Source organism: Eleutherodactylus coqui, chromosome 4 (genome assembly GCF_035609145.1).
Source record: "Eleutherodactylus coqui strain aEleCoq1 chromosome 4, aEleCoq1.hap1, whole genome shotgun sequence".
NCBI classification, from domain to species: Eukaryota; Metazoa; Chordata; class Amphibia; order Anura; family Eleutherodactylidae; genus Eleutherodactylus; species Eleutherodactylus coqui.
Window position 1 is genome coordinate 113,463,960 of NC_089840.1, and position 17,675 is coordinate 113,481,634.

The window sequence follows — 17,675 nt, forward strand, 5'->3', positions numbered from 1 at the left end:
TGCAGATGAGGACGACATATATCGGCTGGGCATGAAAACCGAGCCGCTATACTTTCGGGTGAATCCAGCCTAAGTCTGTATGCACAATGGGGGCCCAAAACAAAAAGAGCAGTCGGTGGCTTTCAGAACAGACATTTTGCTTGAAGGTGTTTTAGGCTCCACTGCCCATTTGTAGAGCCCTTGAGCTACCAAAACGATGGAGATCTCCCACAAATGCCCCTATTTTGAAAACTAGACCCCTTAATGAAGTCATCTAAGTGTGTACTGTGTATTTTGAGCTCACAGTTTTTGAATAAATCTAAGCAAAACAGAAGGAAAAAAATTATGATTTTTATTTTTAGGCAATTGTGTCTTTTTCAGTTTTTTCTTGCACAGCACAAATATGAATGAAGACTTGCACCTCAAAGTGGATAACGTTGTTTGTCCTGTGCTCAGAAATACCTATTGTGGCCCTAATCTGCTTACTGGACACATGGCCAGGCCTCTAATGGAGGGAATACCCTTTGGCTTTTAGGGCACAACTGAATAAATAACCAATAAATAACAATAACTTGTGCAGTAAAAAAAAAATTGACCCCCTGAAAAGAATCCCACATTGCAAAAGGCATCGCAGTAGTCGGACAATCCAACAACTACTTCAACCACCATAGGGCTAACGGTAGAACTAGAGTCATCACTGCCAGAATGTATTTCTGCCTCCAACGCAGTTTTGATATTGCCACCAGAACTGCTGGAACAAAGCCCTGCTATGCACTATACCTCCAACGCGTCATTTTAGATTTGTTTTTTAATGGACATATAAGACCAGACAGAAAGAAATTGAACAAGAAGAAAAATGAACCCAGGCGTTCTTCACTAATCTCTGGGATGTCTCTGACAATTCTGCACCCAGGTCCTAAGGCTAACCTCACACAAGCGAGTGTGATATGGGGCCGTGATGCTCGCCTTCCATGTGAAAACCCTCTGGGTGCGAGGAGTTTTCATAGCAAAACAGCCTTGCATCACTTCAGGAATGCTGGAATCCCCTGGCATGGCTGTCAGCCGCGGCAGAGTATCGCAGTTTCTCCAACAGTTTTCAATGTAAGACCTTGCAGTGTGTGCACCTAGCACGTGGTGCGATGCTGCTGCCGGCCCCATTGTAAACAATGGGCACTGCAATGCGAGAGCACGCAAGATAAAGCGTGCTGCGATTTATTTCTCGCATAGCATCGCAGTGCCATGCAGGAAAGTAGCGCTCATGTGTATGACCCCATCAAAAGACTGGGGTTCATATTTGTGCGTCTCGCAATGCACAGATCTCTGGCGATTTTGTCACCTGTGGGTTGTTTTTTTTTTAAACTTTTACATGAAGGAAGTTATCAATTGGATAATATCAATCACATGTTGGGGCCCAGACACTGCTCCAGGCCCAGGAGCAAGGAGATTTTAAATGTACTCAACTTCTGTGCATGCGTCCGCCATCGGGTGCATGCTTAGAAGATGGAGAAGGTCCGTGGAGGGGATATTGTCAGGGGATATCTCTGAAGGCCTCAGGTAAGAAGTTTCATCGGTGAGGGTAGTGATGAGTGACCATACTCGCTAAGGGCAATTGCTCAAGCGAGCCTTGCCCTAGGCGAGTACCTGCCCGCTCGAGAGAAAAGGTTTGGCTGCCAACGGCGGGGGAGAGCGAGGAGGAACAGAGGGGAGATCTCTCTCCTCCCCCTCACTGCCGCAACTCACCTGTCACCTGCGCCGGCAGCCGAACCTTTTCTCTCGAGTGGGCAGGTACTCGCTAAGGGCAAGGCTCGCTCATCTCTAGTGAGGGGTAATAGAAACTTTAAAAAGCTAAAGTTTTAGGCCTTACATCTGCAGGCTGATCGCTTCTGTATACGGGAGCCGCGGCGGAATCCAACCCTGACCGCGGCCAGCGACCCTGTGTATTCTTTTTTTTTTTTTACTGCAGATGAGTGCGAAGTGCCGGTCAGTGCACAGGCGCAATAGTCTTGTTTTTTATTTACACTTCTGCTTCCACAATCCGTGGCACGGACACAGTGTCAGCTGCGCCAGTGCCACAGATCGGATGGCTTCCATTGACTTCAATGGAAGCCGTCCATGCGGGGAAACTGCAGAAAATGTAGCATGCTGCAGGTGTTTACCACATGTGCGATCTGCATGCCCGGAAAAAATATAACCGGCAGGTCATTAATTAGGTCATTGTGTCAGTTTCTGCGCGGCCACAACATGCGGATGGGGTTTTTGCAAATGTCGTCCACTTTGCTGCTTTATCCCGGGATAAAAAGCTGCGAGCGGAACGTCCGTGCAGAAAGGCTGCAGCCATTCCGCCCGTGTGACCCCAGCCCTGTGTGAGCGGACCATCCGAGAGCAGCGGGCGCTATACGCCGCGCACATCCGCCTGCGTGAAGGAACCCCAAGCGTCTGCGCCCCAGGACTCGGATCTCCCAGGTAATTAGTTGTATACCCCAATACACGACGCCATGGCTTACTGCGGCCGACGAGCTGCTGCCACACGTGGGAAATCACTAAAAAGCGTAAAATCATTAACCCCTTTGTAGACTTCCGTGAAGATCACCTCACGATGGGCTACAGTGCGGGTGACGCCACCCCAGCGGCACTGACGCACCCGTCTGTCAGACAGAAAGCGGCCACTAACGGAGCCCCCACGGATATAGTGCTACAACAGGCCTGAGAACTGCTGAGGCCGTCATTACTGCCACGGCTTTGTACAGCCGTGTAGCCCCGAGTATCCCGCGCTCACAGCGGCCCGCCGAGTGCATACACCACACCCCCCGCCGCCATCTTGGTCACACATTCCCTCCACAGACCCGAACAAAGGCGGCGCACCCTCCCCTCCTCCTTCCCGCTCAGCGCGGCCTGGGCGTGGCTACCTCCCAGTCTCCGTCCTGATTGGCTCCTCGCAGGTCACGTTGGTCGCGGTCTGCAAGAGGCATAGCCTCCTCAGGAGTGTGAGCCATTTTGTGCCTGTCTCCGAGCGGATACGACGTGTGCGGCTGCCCGGCCCGCTGAGGTAAGTGGCGGCGCGGTACTGCGCGCTCCCCGGCCGTGTTCTCGGCGCTCCTTCGCTGCTCGCTACGACGCAGCAGGTGTTGTCGTGTTACCTGTTTGCGGACAGACGGAGACAAAGAGCTGGCGCCATTTTGTCTGATTGCGTGAGCGGGAACGGCCGTAATGGCTTCCCTTTGTGGAGGCGTGGTGCCGGGATGAATGGGGCCGGGTGTTAAATGGTGGCTGACGACACTAACTGTATCTTCCAGGACATCACCCGGACGTGTCGGCGAGCAGGAGGTGAGTCTGTAGGGGCACTTACCGGCTTCCCATCCCCGTGTGGTCTGCTCGTGTGGGAGAGGTAAGTCACTGCTTCACATGAGCCCTACATGTTGGGCGTGTTATTGCTCTTCTGTCCCGTATAGGCGCAGTCTGTATTACACTCCCCTCCCCGGAAGGAGTAACGCTGCGTGAGGTGACTCTCCGCCCGGCGGCCCCCATTAGGCTGGGGTCTTATGGGACGGAAATCTTGTGGCTTGGCCGCACTGAGAAAGCGTGAGATCGGTGCCGCCGCGGGTCGTGAGATCGGTGCCGCCGCGTGTTTTACCGTCGGCATTCCCCTGTGGCTATTGCTCCCCATAGGAGAGGCCGCTGCGGAAATGAAAAAGAACTGACACGCTGTTTCCCATTTGCGCACGGACTGGCCGCGGTGTGTGGATAAGGTTTTTACGAAATCTCGTCCACTTTGGCCGACCCCGGGATTAGGGGCCGCAGGCAGTATTTCCGTGTGGGCATTCTGCGGCAGTTCTGTCCCGTGTGATCCCAGCCTTATGGCCGGTGTGGTCGTGGCTTCTGTCCTCAGACGTAGTGTTCGGCTGGGGATCCCCTCTGCTGCCCCCGGTTGTTCTGCCGGTGTGGAGGCACCTTGTGCAGCGCAGTTTCCACAGGGGTAGCATTAGCAGGTGCCGGGTGGGATGGAGCGGTGACTGCGGTGGAGGAGCGGCCCGCTTATATCTAACCATTTTTACTCAGTTATGCAAAAAAGCGTATCGTTGGCTTCTTGCGTGTAAACGCACCCCGCTCAGCTCCTCGCATAGAAGGGGCAGTGCTGAGCGAGAAGCCCGAGACGACTGGCGGCCCGTGTAACAGGGACACTAGTGGGCGCTGTGGGGCTCCAGCCGGCTGCTGTTACTACGTGATGTTTAGACGGAACGCTTACCGTTAAAACGTAATTAACATTGCTGGGTTGTTGGCGTGTGAACGACAATCATCCAGTGTAACCGCGGCCAACCATCATGAAAGTCACGGTTTGGTTTTCTGGTTCGCAAGTCTAGTGAATGGGAGCGATTTAGCAAGCAAATAATTTAGCCCCCTAAACTCGGACACCGCCATGAGTTGCGTGTAAAAGCGCATTATGTGCTCATGCCAGCGGTTTTACAGCATATTACACGGGTGGGTCTTGTGGTCACTAACCTTACATTACACTCAACGGTGCCTCTCGGTGCACAAAAAGAACACAGCCTGCGTGATCTTGGTGCGGATTACACACATACATGCCAAGATAACATACCCGTTGGCACGCAGCGCACTATGTACTGCACACGGGAGAAACCGCTGGTGTGCAAGCTTCCTTCAGTAGCTACTCAGCAAGAGAAGAGAAAGTTCTTTGCTGTGGGTCCAGATGAGCTGCCGCCCAACCCATCTATGTGAAGGGGGGCATTTACACAGGACAGGTCCACGATTTGTTTTTAATCTGACCGAGAAGTCGGCCCGTGAGCGACAAGTGGTTTGTGTTTTACACTAAATGCTCGTATTCGACTTAATGAAAGAGGTAATCGCCCTGTGTAAACGGGTCATTAGAGACTGTCGCCATGTTTGTTCAGCCCTCCCTGAGAACCACAAGGCAGTGCTTGTCACACTGATTACTGATGTCTGCTATCTGGATCTGTGCAGTAGTTTTGGAGAAACTTGCATTTAATTTATGCAGGCAGATCCAGAACTAGTCCTGCATATTGATGAGCTGCAGGCTGGCCACACCCACCCTCCAGTTAATGAGTGTCAACTCTGTCTATACACAGTGATAGGCAGTCAGTGGCAGTGGGAAGGTTGCAGCTAGCCTTCGGCTCATGGATATCCAGGACTGCTTCCTGTAGTCCTCTGTGTGCTATCACTGATAAGAGCAAGTTTTTCCAAATCTACTGCCCCACTCCACCCAGCAGACATCACTGTAATCGGTGTGACTGTCACTATCTTGTGCTGTCCTCAAAGGGGTGCAAAAAGATGGTGAATGTCTTAAGTATTTTGTTGAAGTACACAGCCCACCATGATTATGTCTTCTGCAGTGAAGTTTGGTTGCCTATGAAGGAACTCCGCAGTTATCTGTGTTGATGCGTTTTTGTTCTCTCCACAAAGCATGCAGCACGGAGGCCAAACAGATTAGTCGCACTGCATGGGGTTAAATCAATGTGTGGATCCACAGCATGCAAACTGCATATGAGGGGCGGAGATCCAAAGTTTGGCCTCAAATTTCCCACCATTAATTTTTACAACAGCAAAAACATATGTGGACGAACAGCTAAAACATGTCGGCAATTCAACTGTTCCTCTGGTGACCCTTCAGGTTATTCCCTTGTCCATTCATAAGCCACCCGTGCCATATTAAAGGTTTTAAGTGCACCTCCTAAATGCTGAAATTAAAGGGGTATTCCTATCTTGTCTTTTTATTGCTGATCAGGGAAACTACTGGTCGCATGACCGGACCCTACAGGAGGAGTGCTTAGTGCAGCAGTCTCCATAGGTCTCATGGAAGTGAATGGAAGCTACAGAAACTACATTGCACACTGTGCAACACTGTTTCTGTAGCTCCTATTCACTTTCATAAAAGCTATGGAAATGGCGGCGCACCCAGATATTTACAGCAAGTAACCGGTAGAAGCCCCTGGGGTTTTTCATCTTAGCCATGAAAAGCTGAGATTGGAATATCTCTTTAAAGGGTTGTCTGAGTAAGGCCGCCTGCAGATAGGCGGCGAGGATTCTTGGCGCGGAACCCGAGCGCCTGCAGGGACAAGCGCGTACTCGCCCGCGGATCCGGCTCTGTGATGTGCCGGGCAGCCGGCGCAGACCTGAGCCAGCGGCGGGTGAGTGACATTCCCCTGCACAGAAATAGATCATGCCGCGATTTGTTTGCCGCGCGAGATTTCGCGCAGCCAAATCGTGGCCGTCTGCACAGCATTGCGTTTGTTAACGCAATCCTATGCAGGCTTCCAGCGGCGGAAATTCCATGGGAAATCCCGCTGTGGAATTTCTGCTCGTGTGCAGGCGGCCTTATTGATGGCATTGGGGTGATAGAATGGACAAAAAAAAGACCTTCCACTGCTGTGTCACCACTACTCTGGTCTCCTGTTTATAAGCGCTGTGGCGATCATGTGGGTGGCCCAACTGGGATGTGACCTAAGGTGTCCCATAAATTTGGGATATCCTACACTAGCAGCTCACATGACAGATTTATGGGATGTTGCCTGTCAGTGCTACGGTGACTATTTCATCTAGTTTTGGGCCCAGAACTATATAAAATTTGGGTAAACCCCCTATTAAAGGGGTTGTCTCGCAGCAGCAAGTGGGGTTAAGCACTTCTGTATGGCCATATTAATGCACTTTGTAATATACATCGTGCATTAAATATGAGCCATACAGAAGTTATTCACTTACCTTCCCTGCGCTGGCGTCCCCGCCTCCATGGCTCCGTCTAACTTCAGCGTCTAATCGCCCGATTAGACGCGCTTGCGCAGAAGGGTCTTCTGCCTTTGGCTCGGTCTGGCACGAGCTGTGTTCTGGCTCCGCCCCCTTCTACGCGTCATCGTGTAGCTCCGCCCTGTCACGTGTGCCGATTCCAGCCAATCAGGAAGCTGGAATCGGCACACGTGATGGGGCGGAGCCAGAACGCAGCTTGTGCCAAACCGAGCCGAAGGCAGAAGACCCTTCTGCGCAAGCGCGTCTAATCGGGCGATTAGACGCTGAAGTTAGACGGAGCCATGGAGACGAGGACGCTAGCAACGGAGCAGGTAAGTGAATAACTTCTGTATGGCTCATATTTAATGCACGATGTATATTACAAAGTGCATTAATATGGCCATACAGAAGTGCTTACCCCCACTTGCTGCTGCGAGACAACCCCTTTAAGTGACATTGGAGGGTTATGCAGTTACTTACAGTGTATGAAGTGTAATATGAAGATGACTAGATCTAAGAGCCAGCAGGATCTTTGAAGAGGACAAAAATGACTTGCTGTTATTACACCCATTAAGTGAGCTGTAACTCTTCTTCTTTTTGATGTATAGGTGCACTGGATTTCCTGGTATTTGTTTTATCCAAGTCTTTCCATCATTGAAGGTACGTTATTGCATCCATATATTGTGCTATACAGATGTTAAGAAGTGATGACAATTTTACTCCTCGATCCACCAGCTCAACGTCTCTGCTTTATTGGGGTGCTATTACACAAGCCCCGTTACTGGTGCAATGGCACTCGCCATTTGCCGGTTAGCTCTTCAATTCTCAGGAAAATGTTTGCACTTTTGTAATGGCATGCTTTGGCTGTGCTTGCATCTGCATTGAGACTTCTATTTACAATGGAAGCCTCATTGCTGTGATGTATGCATGTCACAACGCACAGCGGCAGCACCTGATCTAACCTATATATCATGTTGTCCACCCACTTGAATGGATCAAGGCTTAAAAAACCTAGCACTGCTATTATATGTATAGAGTAAAGGAAACAATGAGGCCTCAACACTCATCTGAGTGCTGCAGCCCTGTCAAACAGCTGATTTGCTGGTCTACTAAGACTCCCACTCATTAGATATTTAGGGCCCACTTCACACTTGCACAACTTGGCAGAAGGTAGGGGCCAAAATTTATAATCTGCAAACCTCTTGTGGCCGAAAATAGGTTTTTCAAAAAAAAAGTTCTTATAGATGCTACTTACAGTGTAGGCTGCTGATAAAATCATATTGAGTCCTGCAGTATATTGTGCACGTGACCGTTCTCAAGTTCTCTGTGGAACTAGGAAAATAAACTTTTTTTTTCTTTTAAATCTATTCCAGTTTCATGTACAAATAAATTGATTAAACAATTTGTATGATTTGTAACTGAAATGTCAATCACATTCTGAGTGGAGAGTGCTGTAAGGCTGCATTTTACAGTGTTTTCAAACGACGTTTTTAACACACCCCATCATTGCAGTGGGTGATGTGGTGCTTTAAAAATTGCTAAAACACACCGAAATAGAACAGGCAGCGTTAGAAACACAGCGCTCAAACACTTGTCTGAGATGCTCCATTGAAATCAATGGAGCCTTAGTACAGCAATTAAACTGCCCGCTAAAACACTGTAAAAACCGCCTGTGTGAGAGCAGACTGAAGGGGGAAAAGAATGCAGAATTGCAGGGTTTTTTTGTGTGTCCTTGCCACAAAAAAAACCAAATGAAATGTTGAGGGGGGGGGGGGGGGAATGGTGTGTGTGTTGTTTTATATGGTATATAGAGATGAGCGAACGTACTCGGATAGGCACTACTCGTCCGAGTAATGTGCCTTATCCGAGTACCGCTGTGCTCGTGCTCAAAGATTCGGGACGCGCTGCGGAGCGGGGAGCTGCAGGGGAGAGCGGGGAGGAACGGAGGGGAGATCTTTCTCTCCTCTCCCGGCCGCTCTGCCCCGCTCCCCGCTGCGACTCACCTGTCAGCAGCGGAGCGCCCCGAATCTTTGAGCACGAGCACAGCGGTACTCGGATAAGGCACATTACTCGGACGAGTAGTGCCTATCCGAGTACGTTCGCTCATCTCTACTGGTATACCATAAATTTTGCTGAGCTGCAAAATGGTTAACATGTCACTCCCCCACAGGCACAAATGTTTTTGTTTTTTTTTTCTCCAAAAACCCCCATTTAGAAATGTAAGTTTATCGAATGCATTATAACATTACAACTCAACCCACAAAAAAAAACACCTTGTGCCAATGGAAAACTAAAGTTTAAAGCGCTTGGCATGCAGGAATAAAAAAATTAAAATCTTTACAAAGGTTTTTATTTACAATATTGAAGGGAAAAATAAATCTTGTATCTTGACTACAACATGGTGACTCCGTTAACACTGTCTCTTGATCTGCAGCGATGCATCGTGACTCCTGTCCCCTGGACTGCAAAGTCTATGTTGGGAATCTTGGAAACAATGGTAACAAGACTGAGTTGGAACGTGCGTTTGGCTACTATGGACCTTTACGTAGTGTGTGGGTGGCCAGGAATCCCCCTGGCTTTGCATTCGTTGAATTTGAAGATCCCAGAGATGCTGCAGATGCTGTCAGAGAATTAGATGGACGGTAATTGTACTTGATTGAAAGATCTGCATGCAGAATATGTTGGTAGAAACCTGATTTGTCGCTTTTTCTTTTTCTTTCCTTCTGATAAATAAGGTCTCTTTCTATGGGCTTTGAAGTGGACTTTGGCACACAGACGCATGAAATGTCACATTGCCGCCATCTTGCATATAATAATAAAATGTAGTAATGCGTCCAATCAGTGGGATATTATAAGCGCTTGATACTCTCTCTCCTCACCACTCCCCCTTTCCCCCTCCTCACCACTCCCCCTTTCCCCCTCCCTCCTTGATTACTATTAATGCTTTGTCTCGTTTGGTAGAACTTTGTGTGGCTGTCGTGTTAGAGTAGAATTATCCAATGGGGAGAAGAGGAGTAGGAATCGTGGACCTCCACCCTCATGGAATAGACGACCTAGGGATGATTACCGTAGGAGGAGCCCCCCTCCAAGGCGCAGGTATGGTAACATTTTTGTTGTCTCTGCACATAATTGTTTAATCACAATTTTAGTGTTGTCTTATCATTTCATTTACAATATTGTTGTGTAGACTTTGTTTTGCATATGTGTGAGGCAGTGCAGACCTTTTAGTGTTGCTTATGCCAGATACCTTTTTGCCTTATGCATGTATGTCAGAACTGATAGGCTCTTGACTAGGTAGCAGATTTTTATTTTTTTTGTCCTTTTTACAAAATTCAAAAAGTAGTTGCTCATTTAACTATTAAGATAAGTGTTGCATAGCTTGAAATTAGATGAAGGAAAAGGTTGCTTATTTTAAAGGTGCATAATCTAGCAAAGCAGAACCCTTGTGTCTCTTTTTTTTTTTTTTTGCTGCTGGAATACTTTAAATATTTTTATAAATAATGCATGTTTTTGCTATGAGCTTTTATTAGCAGAATATTGGGGACACAAGGTGTTAAGCTGCATGTCTCAGTCTTTGGTTTTTCTTATACTGTTAGTAAATATGGCCCGTATCAGGACCCATGTACTACCTGGGTTCTGCTTATTGTATAATTAATAGGAACTGGTCAGTGATTATGAACCTCAATGCATATTTTGACCTGGATAAAAGCCGCATGCACATCAATTTTCTTTTCATACCATATGAATACCACTAGTGTGGAACGCCTTTCCATACTAGACATTGTTTAGAAAGTTATTGGTGTGCAGCGTCTGTAAGTTGTCCAGGCTCATTAATGGTTCTCATCATTGAATACACATTGAACTTTAAAGTGCATAGTCTTTCCTCCACTGAACTGTAAGGTATTGAGTGTCACTGAGCACATGCACCGTGACTCAATTCTTTGCAGCCCCGTAAATTAATTGTTAGAAAATAGATGGTTATACTGATGGCTTGTTTTTGTTTTGTTTTTGTATTTATTTCTGTTTTGTGCCTTTGGTCCATCTAATAAAAATGAAACCCGTTACAGAGCCACCATCATGTCTCTTCTCACCACCCTCTGGGTCTACATTAGCCAGTCAACTAGCCCTTTCAGCGTCATGTGACCAGCGCGCCCCATTCAGCTTGGCTGGTGTTGTATCACATGACCCAGGCATGGCCAGTCATCAGGTTGCACCGCCCTTTGGTTCCCGAGCATGCTGTCCACTCAGCCTTCCTCTCCAACCTTAACCAAAACTTGGCAGCAGTCCACCTGCAGCGCCCACACATTACTGGCCAATCTGCACGGCTGTTAAGTTTGTCAAAATGTCTTCACAACAACTGCAGCGCCAGCCTACGGCTAACCAAAAAAAGCAGGAAAAACCACAACATCCCCCTTCGCAAACCATCTAAATTCAACGCAACATCTGGCAAAACCTTTTCAACAAATTCTACTTGGCCACCTGTCCGGCATCCTCACCATTTCTAGCTTGTTGAAACCCCAAAAACTAGTAAGTTTTTTCCTGCTTATACAGAGTTTTCTGCTAGTTTTATTGAGACTTTAAGCAGCTTTTGTAAGAAGGTAACTTTCTATTATCAATTTAAGGCTGGCAGTGCATAAACTCTATAAGGTAAATTACATTGCTTGAAACTTATGAAATGTTTAAGGGTGATAGAGAAATCCGTGTGCTCCTGAGCCATACAGGAGCTGATTGTGTATGCCTGTTCTGGCCCATCTCCATTTGTCTATCATCTTTAAATGTTTGGGGTCTTTATACTAACCCATCTTTAAATTTGGCTAACAAATTATGGGACTATTTAATACTTCACAAAAGGAAACCAAGGTTTCCCTTAAAATCAGACAAACTAAACTTTGTTGATTTTAATTTATTTCTTTTACTCTTACACTTCACACAGTATATTTCTTGCTATGACCACCTGGTTGCATGAGTTAAGATTTCTTGAAGCCAGTCTGGGTTCACAAGTGGTTTTCAGGGTAAGAGGTTCAGAGCTGTCAGGCTGCCGAGTAGGGGGCACTATAGAGGATATGACTTCCTATTAGGTTTCAAAATCCATTTCCAGTCTCTCTTTCAGTCCTTCTAGGTGGTAGCGATGGCTTATCTTACGTAGGTATAAATTACTTGGGTCCATTTAAGTATATTTAGGAACATCCATCATTGGCCTGTAGTAAAGGCTGACATACCTTTTTATTCTTTTACGTTAGATCACCAAGGCGCAGAAGCTTTTCACGTAGCCGTAGCAGGTAAGACTTTTTGTACTGCAGTTGCTTTAAAAGGGTTTTCTGGGCACAACATTGAAATTCTGAAAAATGCTTAAATCTAGGAGGTACAGCTAAGTCGCGCCAACCTGTACCTTTTATCTGCCACTCTAGGCCCTCATCATCCAATGTAGCCACTGATCTGCCTCTTTGTTTACATTAATCGCTTCCACAGTAAACAAGTAGCAGACCATTGTCTACAACTTCCAGTATGCATAGAGCTTTACTATTGAGTGTTGTAGCTCCTCCCCCAGCTCACAGCTCCTACAGCTTCTCAATCTCACTCAGTGCCAGAGATCCTGTTAAATCGGGCAGACAGGACCTTCTGGGATTCGGAACTGCACATGAGCAATACAGCACAGAGCTTCTTCTCCCGTCCTCCCATCATGCACTGCTCATAGGATGTTTGATGCCATGGGCAGGGGAGGAAGTAGCAAATGCAGACGTGCCAGGAAGTTTTTTCTTTATTTTTTTGACAGTCATGTGACTGAAAATAAAATATCTAGACCAGGTGCAGTGAGCCTATTACAAAATGACTTTTACCTACCCCCTTTTAGTATCCTGTGGAAGCAAGTCTGTAATGTAGTGACACTCGGAGCAAACTAGTTCTATAATCAACAGAGCTGGTTTCCTGACCCTGCAACCATAACTATCCTTTTCTTTACATACTTTTCTTCCCCGGATGGTATCTTCTTTAGGCCAGCTCCCAAAGTGTTAAGTGGGTAGTTTCCACTGCCCCCTCTCAGTTGATGACTTTAAGCTTGATTGGCAGTCCAATGTTACCTGTATAAAGTTAGCTGTCAGGACTGCCCACTTGATACAGAGCCCAAAGTTAGACCTAAGATCCCATCTTGGCAAAGAGGTGGGGGGGGGGGGCACAACAGAGATAGCCGGGCTGGCTTTATACCATCAGCAGGCCCCTTGAAAATATAGAAGGTTTCATTAACTTAGTTTCAATTGCATAGCCCTACAATGTACCATTATGTGATCAGTGCATGTCCATCCACTGGAACTCCCATTGATTACTAGAATGAAGGGCCTGCCCGCACTCCTTATGTTCTTTTAACCAGTCTACTAGCAAGTGCCATGAGCATACGTTTTTATAAGGAACTCCTTTTTATATCCGTTTCAAAATCTTTCAAAGTTGTCTGTGTGAACACATTCTCTTTAAATCACGTAATTTGTGTCTTTCTTTCAGGTCCCTCTCTAGAGATCGCAGAAGGGAACGATCTTTGTCCAGAGATAGAAATCATAAGCCATCACGCTCGTTTTCTAGATCAAGAAGGTATTGTATGCGCTTATTGTGATTTGTAAATTTGCATTTATATTGTGAAAGCTGTATACAAAACCAATGTTTAACTCCAGTCCTCAAGTACACCTAGCAGGTCATGATTTAAGGACCTCCTATGGAGAGATGACATGTGTCAGTTTCTGAGGCACTCAATATTCAATTAAATGCAGTACTAAGGAACTCCTGAAAACGTGACCTGGTTAGGACTGGACTTGAGAAATGCTGCGCTAGACTTTGCTGTTTTGTTCAACTGTATTAGTAAAATGGCGTGGTGTGCGGCAGGAGGTTGTCTATGACAGCGGTTAGGTGCATTCAATTACATTTTTGAACTCAATGGTTTGTTTTTTTTTCAATGTAAAACTGATTTTGCCTTTTTTTTTTTTCAGCCGATCCAGGTCAAATGAGAGAAAATAATATGAATGCCTTCAACACTGTACAGATGACATTGGAAAGGATGTTTTTGTTTTTTGACATGCTTTTTAAACCTTTTTTTTTATTAGGTGTTGTATTGTCTTGTAACAAGTGAAGAAAAGCGTGGTTCTGTTAGTCTCCTACAGATGGCAAATAAAACTGCTAACTTTATACTGTAACTTTTCTATTTGATTCATGACCAAAAGCTAAATCACAGGACACTACTGAGCTTTAATTTTGGTAATGTAAAAACAATGGCACCGTGTACAACACCATTACCTCTATAGGCAGGTCTTGCTCATACACCACTACTTCAAATATCTCATAAAGTGACATTTGCCGCACACACTACTTGGTGACCATCTGATTCATGACAGAGTTGTAGCAAAGACTTCCATGCACATGCATGTTCCACAGGGTATGCCAGTGTGGTGGGGGAAACTCCCTAGAGTAGGTGGAGATATGTTTCCTTTTTGTGCAGTCACTCCTGTCTTTGCTAAACTCTGATCTATGTGTCTATGTGCACCTTTTAGTGTTTAGAAATGTACTAGAATGTAGGCATTTACTGTTGCATAGTAAAAGCCGCAGACATAAATTCATGTTATCCAGTGTCAGTATATCCTTTTGAGGAAGCATCATTTTAAAGAAGGTAGAATATGACCCTATTGAAAACTTCTGTACTTCATTCCAGATGGCATCTGTTGCTGAAGGAAAGTGTTTAAAGTGAACCTGTCACTGGGTTAATTCTGCTGGAAAGACAGCACATGTATGTTTCATTCTAAAACACTGTTGCATTTCTAGAAAACCTTGATTTGGAGCTCGCCTGGTAGGCAGCTCCCGAGTCAGAGGTGGGCTGTACCAGGCTCTTCCAACCCTCATAGTATGTTGATTGACAGCGCTTTCCCTATATATGAGCAGGGACAAAAGCTGTCTGTCTTGATGCTGCGGGTGGAGACCTTGATGCAGCCTGCCTCTGACTTGAAAGCCTAGCTCTGAATCAAACTTAAGTGTTTTCTGAAACACATGTGCCAAATGGACATACCTGTCCCATGTTGAAGCTGCGCATGGTCTGGGCAGCATGAAACCAGTGACAGGTTCACTTTTAAGACTCTTTTTTTTGGCCTCTTGCTGCCAGAAGTAAATGTACTTGGTTCTAAACCATGCAGTAATGGACATTGAGCAGTCTGTGTATGGTGGTGAGATTTGGTGGTACACATTGCCATGGCATTAGTAGGATAAATGGGTGTCCTTAATCAACCTGAGGTGTTTGTTTAAAAGCTGTTGGCCCTTTGCTGTAGTTTATGCTGGATGCATATGATACTCAGCTGTTTATCTATTTGGCCCATTATCACTTTTAATGTTTCAGCTGTAAAACTGCCTGACTTTTTTTTTTTTTTTTTTGTTCGACAGTAAGATTTTATTGCACTTTGTGCTTGGAATTTTACAGCAGAAATTGCCATGTTACATTTATGTACAGCTGCATTTTTTTTCGTGCAAGATCTTTTAAATCCTGTGACTTGACTGATGTTTTCTGGGATTAAAGTTTGGTTAAAAAAATTCCTGGCTTTTTCATTGGTCTAAAATAGTTTTTGTAAAATTCTGAAAATGGACTTGGTGTGAATTGTGTTTTGGATCTGATGTAAATGAAGCATGGGCCAATTTTACCTGAGTATATGCAAAGTATTGGGTTGCTACATCCATTTATAAAAACCTGCAAAGTTCTGTAGGTATCTACTTGGAAGATGAACTAATTGTCTGATATCCTTGGAGCAGCAGTTTGTTCATAATCCTGTGGGAAAACTTAAATAACTTGATGCATCAGCATACTTTCAAAATGGCAATGAACAGACATTTGAACTGTTTAGAGCTGCACAACTTCACAAAGATTAATCTAAGAGTAATGTGATATTCATGAATGGACAATTATAATATGTAAATAGACCTTAGCCCTTTCCAGTCCAGTTTCCCTGCCACCCGCACACTCCCCAGCTTTTATTTATTTTGGTGGCAAAGCACATTGTGGATTCCTTGGAATTACTCTACAGAAACACACAAATGTGTTTCACATCAGGAAGATTATTTGTAGTAACCCTGTAAATGTATATAGATATAACACACTTGTATAATGAGACTATTCATTTTCTAATTTCTCTGAATGTAGACCATGTGTAAGAGGTATGCAGGACAGCGCTCCAATATCAAAGGAGGTTGTGCATATGTATGTTACAGTATGCAGGACAGCGCTCCAATGGAGAACTGTCCAGTATTCTGTAACATACATATGCAGAACAGCTTCTGACATCAGAGCGCTGTCCTGTGTACTGTTAGAAATGTATTGGAGCTATGCTGGGAAATAATGTTAGATGAGGTTTGACACTGGATTTGAAGGGGTTAAAAGTGTTTTCCCATTTTAGCTTCTTATAGTGGAGACAGGAAACTGCCAGCAGTTTCTCACCTCTTCTATGAAAAGCGGCAATGGGGTAAACCCCTTTTCCCCCAGTCGTCTCCACGACAGCACCAATTGAGATTGCCTCCTCCTGATAGGACAGGAACAAACTGAGAGGTTAAAAGCTCCCCCCCCCCCTTCCCCACTTTCCTCAGTGTCTTCCTGTCCTGCCAGGAGGCAGGATCTCTGAGAGGAGCTGGTGGAGAAGCCAGCCAGGATTACTTACAGGTGGATCGGAAGGCAGTGGCTCACCCTGTCCTCCCTTCCCAGCCAGACGACTCCCGGGACGCCACATGGGGTGGTAACCCCCGGGCCAGGTTCCTCCCGCGGCGGCCCATGGGGGGGTACAAAGCGGGAGCCTCAGTCCCCCTCGTCCTCCCTGCAGAAGTTACAGCGCGGCACTCCAGGAAGCCCTCCGGCGGGGGGGGGGGGGGGGGGGGGGGGGGCGCCGCATCACGTGTCCAGCGCGATGACGTCATCGCATCTGCATCAGGAGCGGAGGGGGCGGGGCTTAGCGCAGGAGCGCGAAAATTTTAAAAAAATAGGAACCTGAGAAGCCAGAACAAACCAGCACTACAGGTCGCAGGGTGTCTGCAGCACCGGTATAGTAATGAGTGCTCCAGCCCCAGAGACAGCTGAAGCCTCAGCGGCCGTAAGTAGCCAGTGCGGCAAAAGATACAATGCAATTATCCAGTGTATTGTGTATGGAAAATTGCATATTTACCCGCAAAAATACAATGCAAATATCCAGTGTGTGTATGGAAAATTGCATATTTACCCGCAAAAATACAATGCAAATATCCAGTGTATTGTGTATGGAAAATTGCATATTTACCCACAAAAAATGCTTTATTTGTCAGGGGGATATAAAAAGACATCACCCCCAGAACAAAACTCAGAAAATGTGCGGATTGCGGGATAAAACTGCCAGCTACGTACCAGAGGCCTCTATGCAAGGCATGCGTAGCTAGGCTAGTTAAAGAGGAATCAGGAGGACGTTAGGAAGCTGGTGAAAGAAGAGGTAGATCAGCCCTAACGTCACAGCTGGCGCCGCCAGCGAAACGCCAGAAAAGGGCGTATGTTCCTGACGAGCCTTCCGACTCAAGAGAGTTCCATCGGTCGGAGCAAGAGGAACAGGCGGCCGAGGAGTCCTCAGATTAGGACTACAAAAAATACTTATTCCATCAGGACGACTTAATGGAATTGATTAAGTCAGTCAGGGCTACGCTAAAAATGGAAGAGCCCAGAGAACCACGTACCCTACAAGATGAGATATTTGGGGGACTAGGGGAGAGGCGCAAGCATACCTTCCCTGTCCACAAGAATATCACCAAAATAATCCAAAAAGAGTGGAGGACGCCGCACAGTTAAAAGATCCCATGGATCGCAAAGCTGAGGGCCTTCTAAAGAAATCATGGGAGGCAGCGGCAAACAGACTTAGGCCAGGGATCGCAGCCACTTGTGTGGCGCGAACTCTGGGGGTACGGCAACAGCTACAGCC

At 46.3% G+C, this 17,675-nt stretch overlaps 1 protein-coding gene across 2 annotated transcripts; it reads left to right on the plus strand.

The window, feature by feature from the left end:
• The first annotated feature begins 2,918 nt into the window (after positions 1-2,918).
• Positions 2,919-13,907, plus strand: SRSF3 (serine and arginine rich splicing factor 3). Of its 2 annotated transcripts, none has more exons than XM_066600015.1 (8): positions 2,919-3,025; positions 3,273-3,364; positions 7,341-7,392; positions 9,167-9,374; positions 9,694-9,828; positions 11,973-12,011; positions 13,225-13,311; positions 13,704-13,907. In XM_066600015.1, the coding sequence occupies exons 4-8, from the start codon at positions 9,169-9,171 to the stop codon at positions 13,729-13,731; spliced, it is 495 nt and encodes a 164-aa protein (XP_066456112.1). In that variant the 5' UTR covers positions 2,919-3,025; positions 3,273-3,364; positions 7,341-7,392; positions 9,167-9,168; the 3' UTR covers positions 13,732-13,907. The 2 variants fall into 2 exon arrangements, with proteins under 2 accessions (XP_066456112.1, XP_066456113.1); XM_066600016.1 differs by having other exon boundaries at positions 2,968-3,025; positions 3,273-3,303.
• The last annotated feature ends 3,768 nt before the right edge of the window (positions 13,908-17,675 follow it).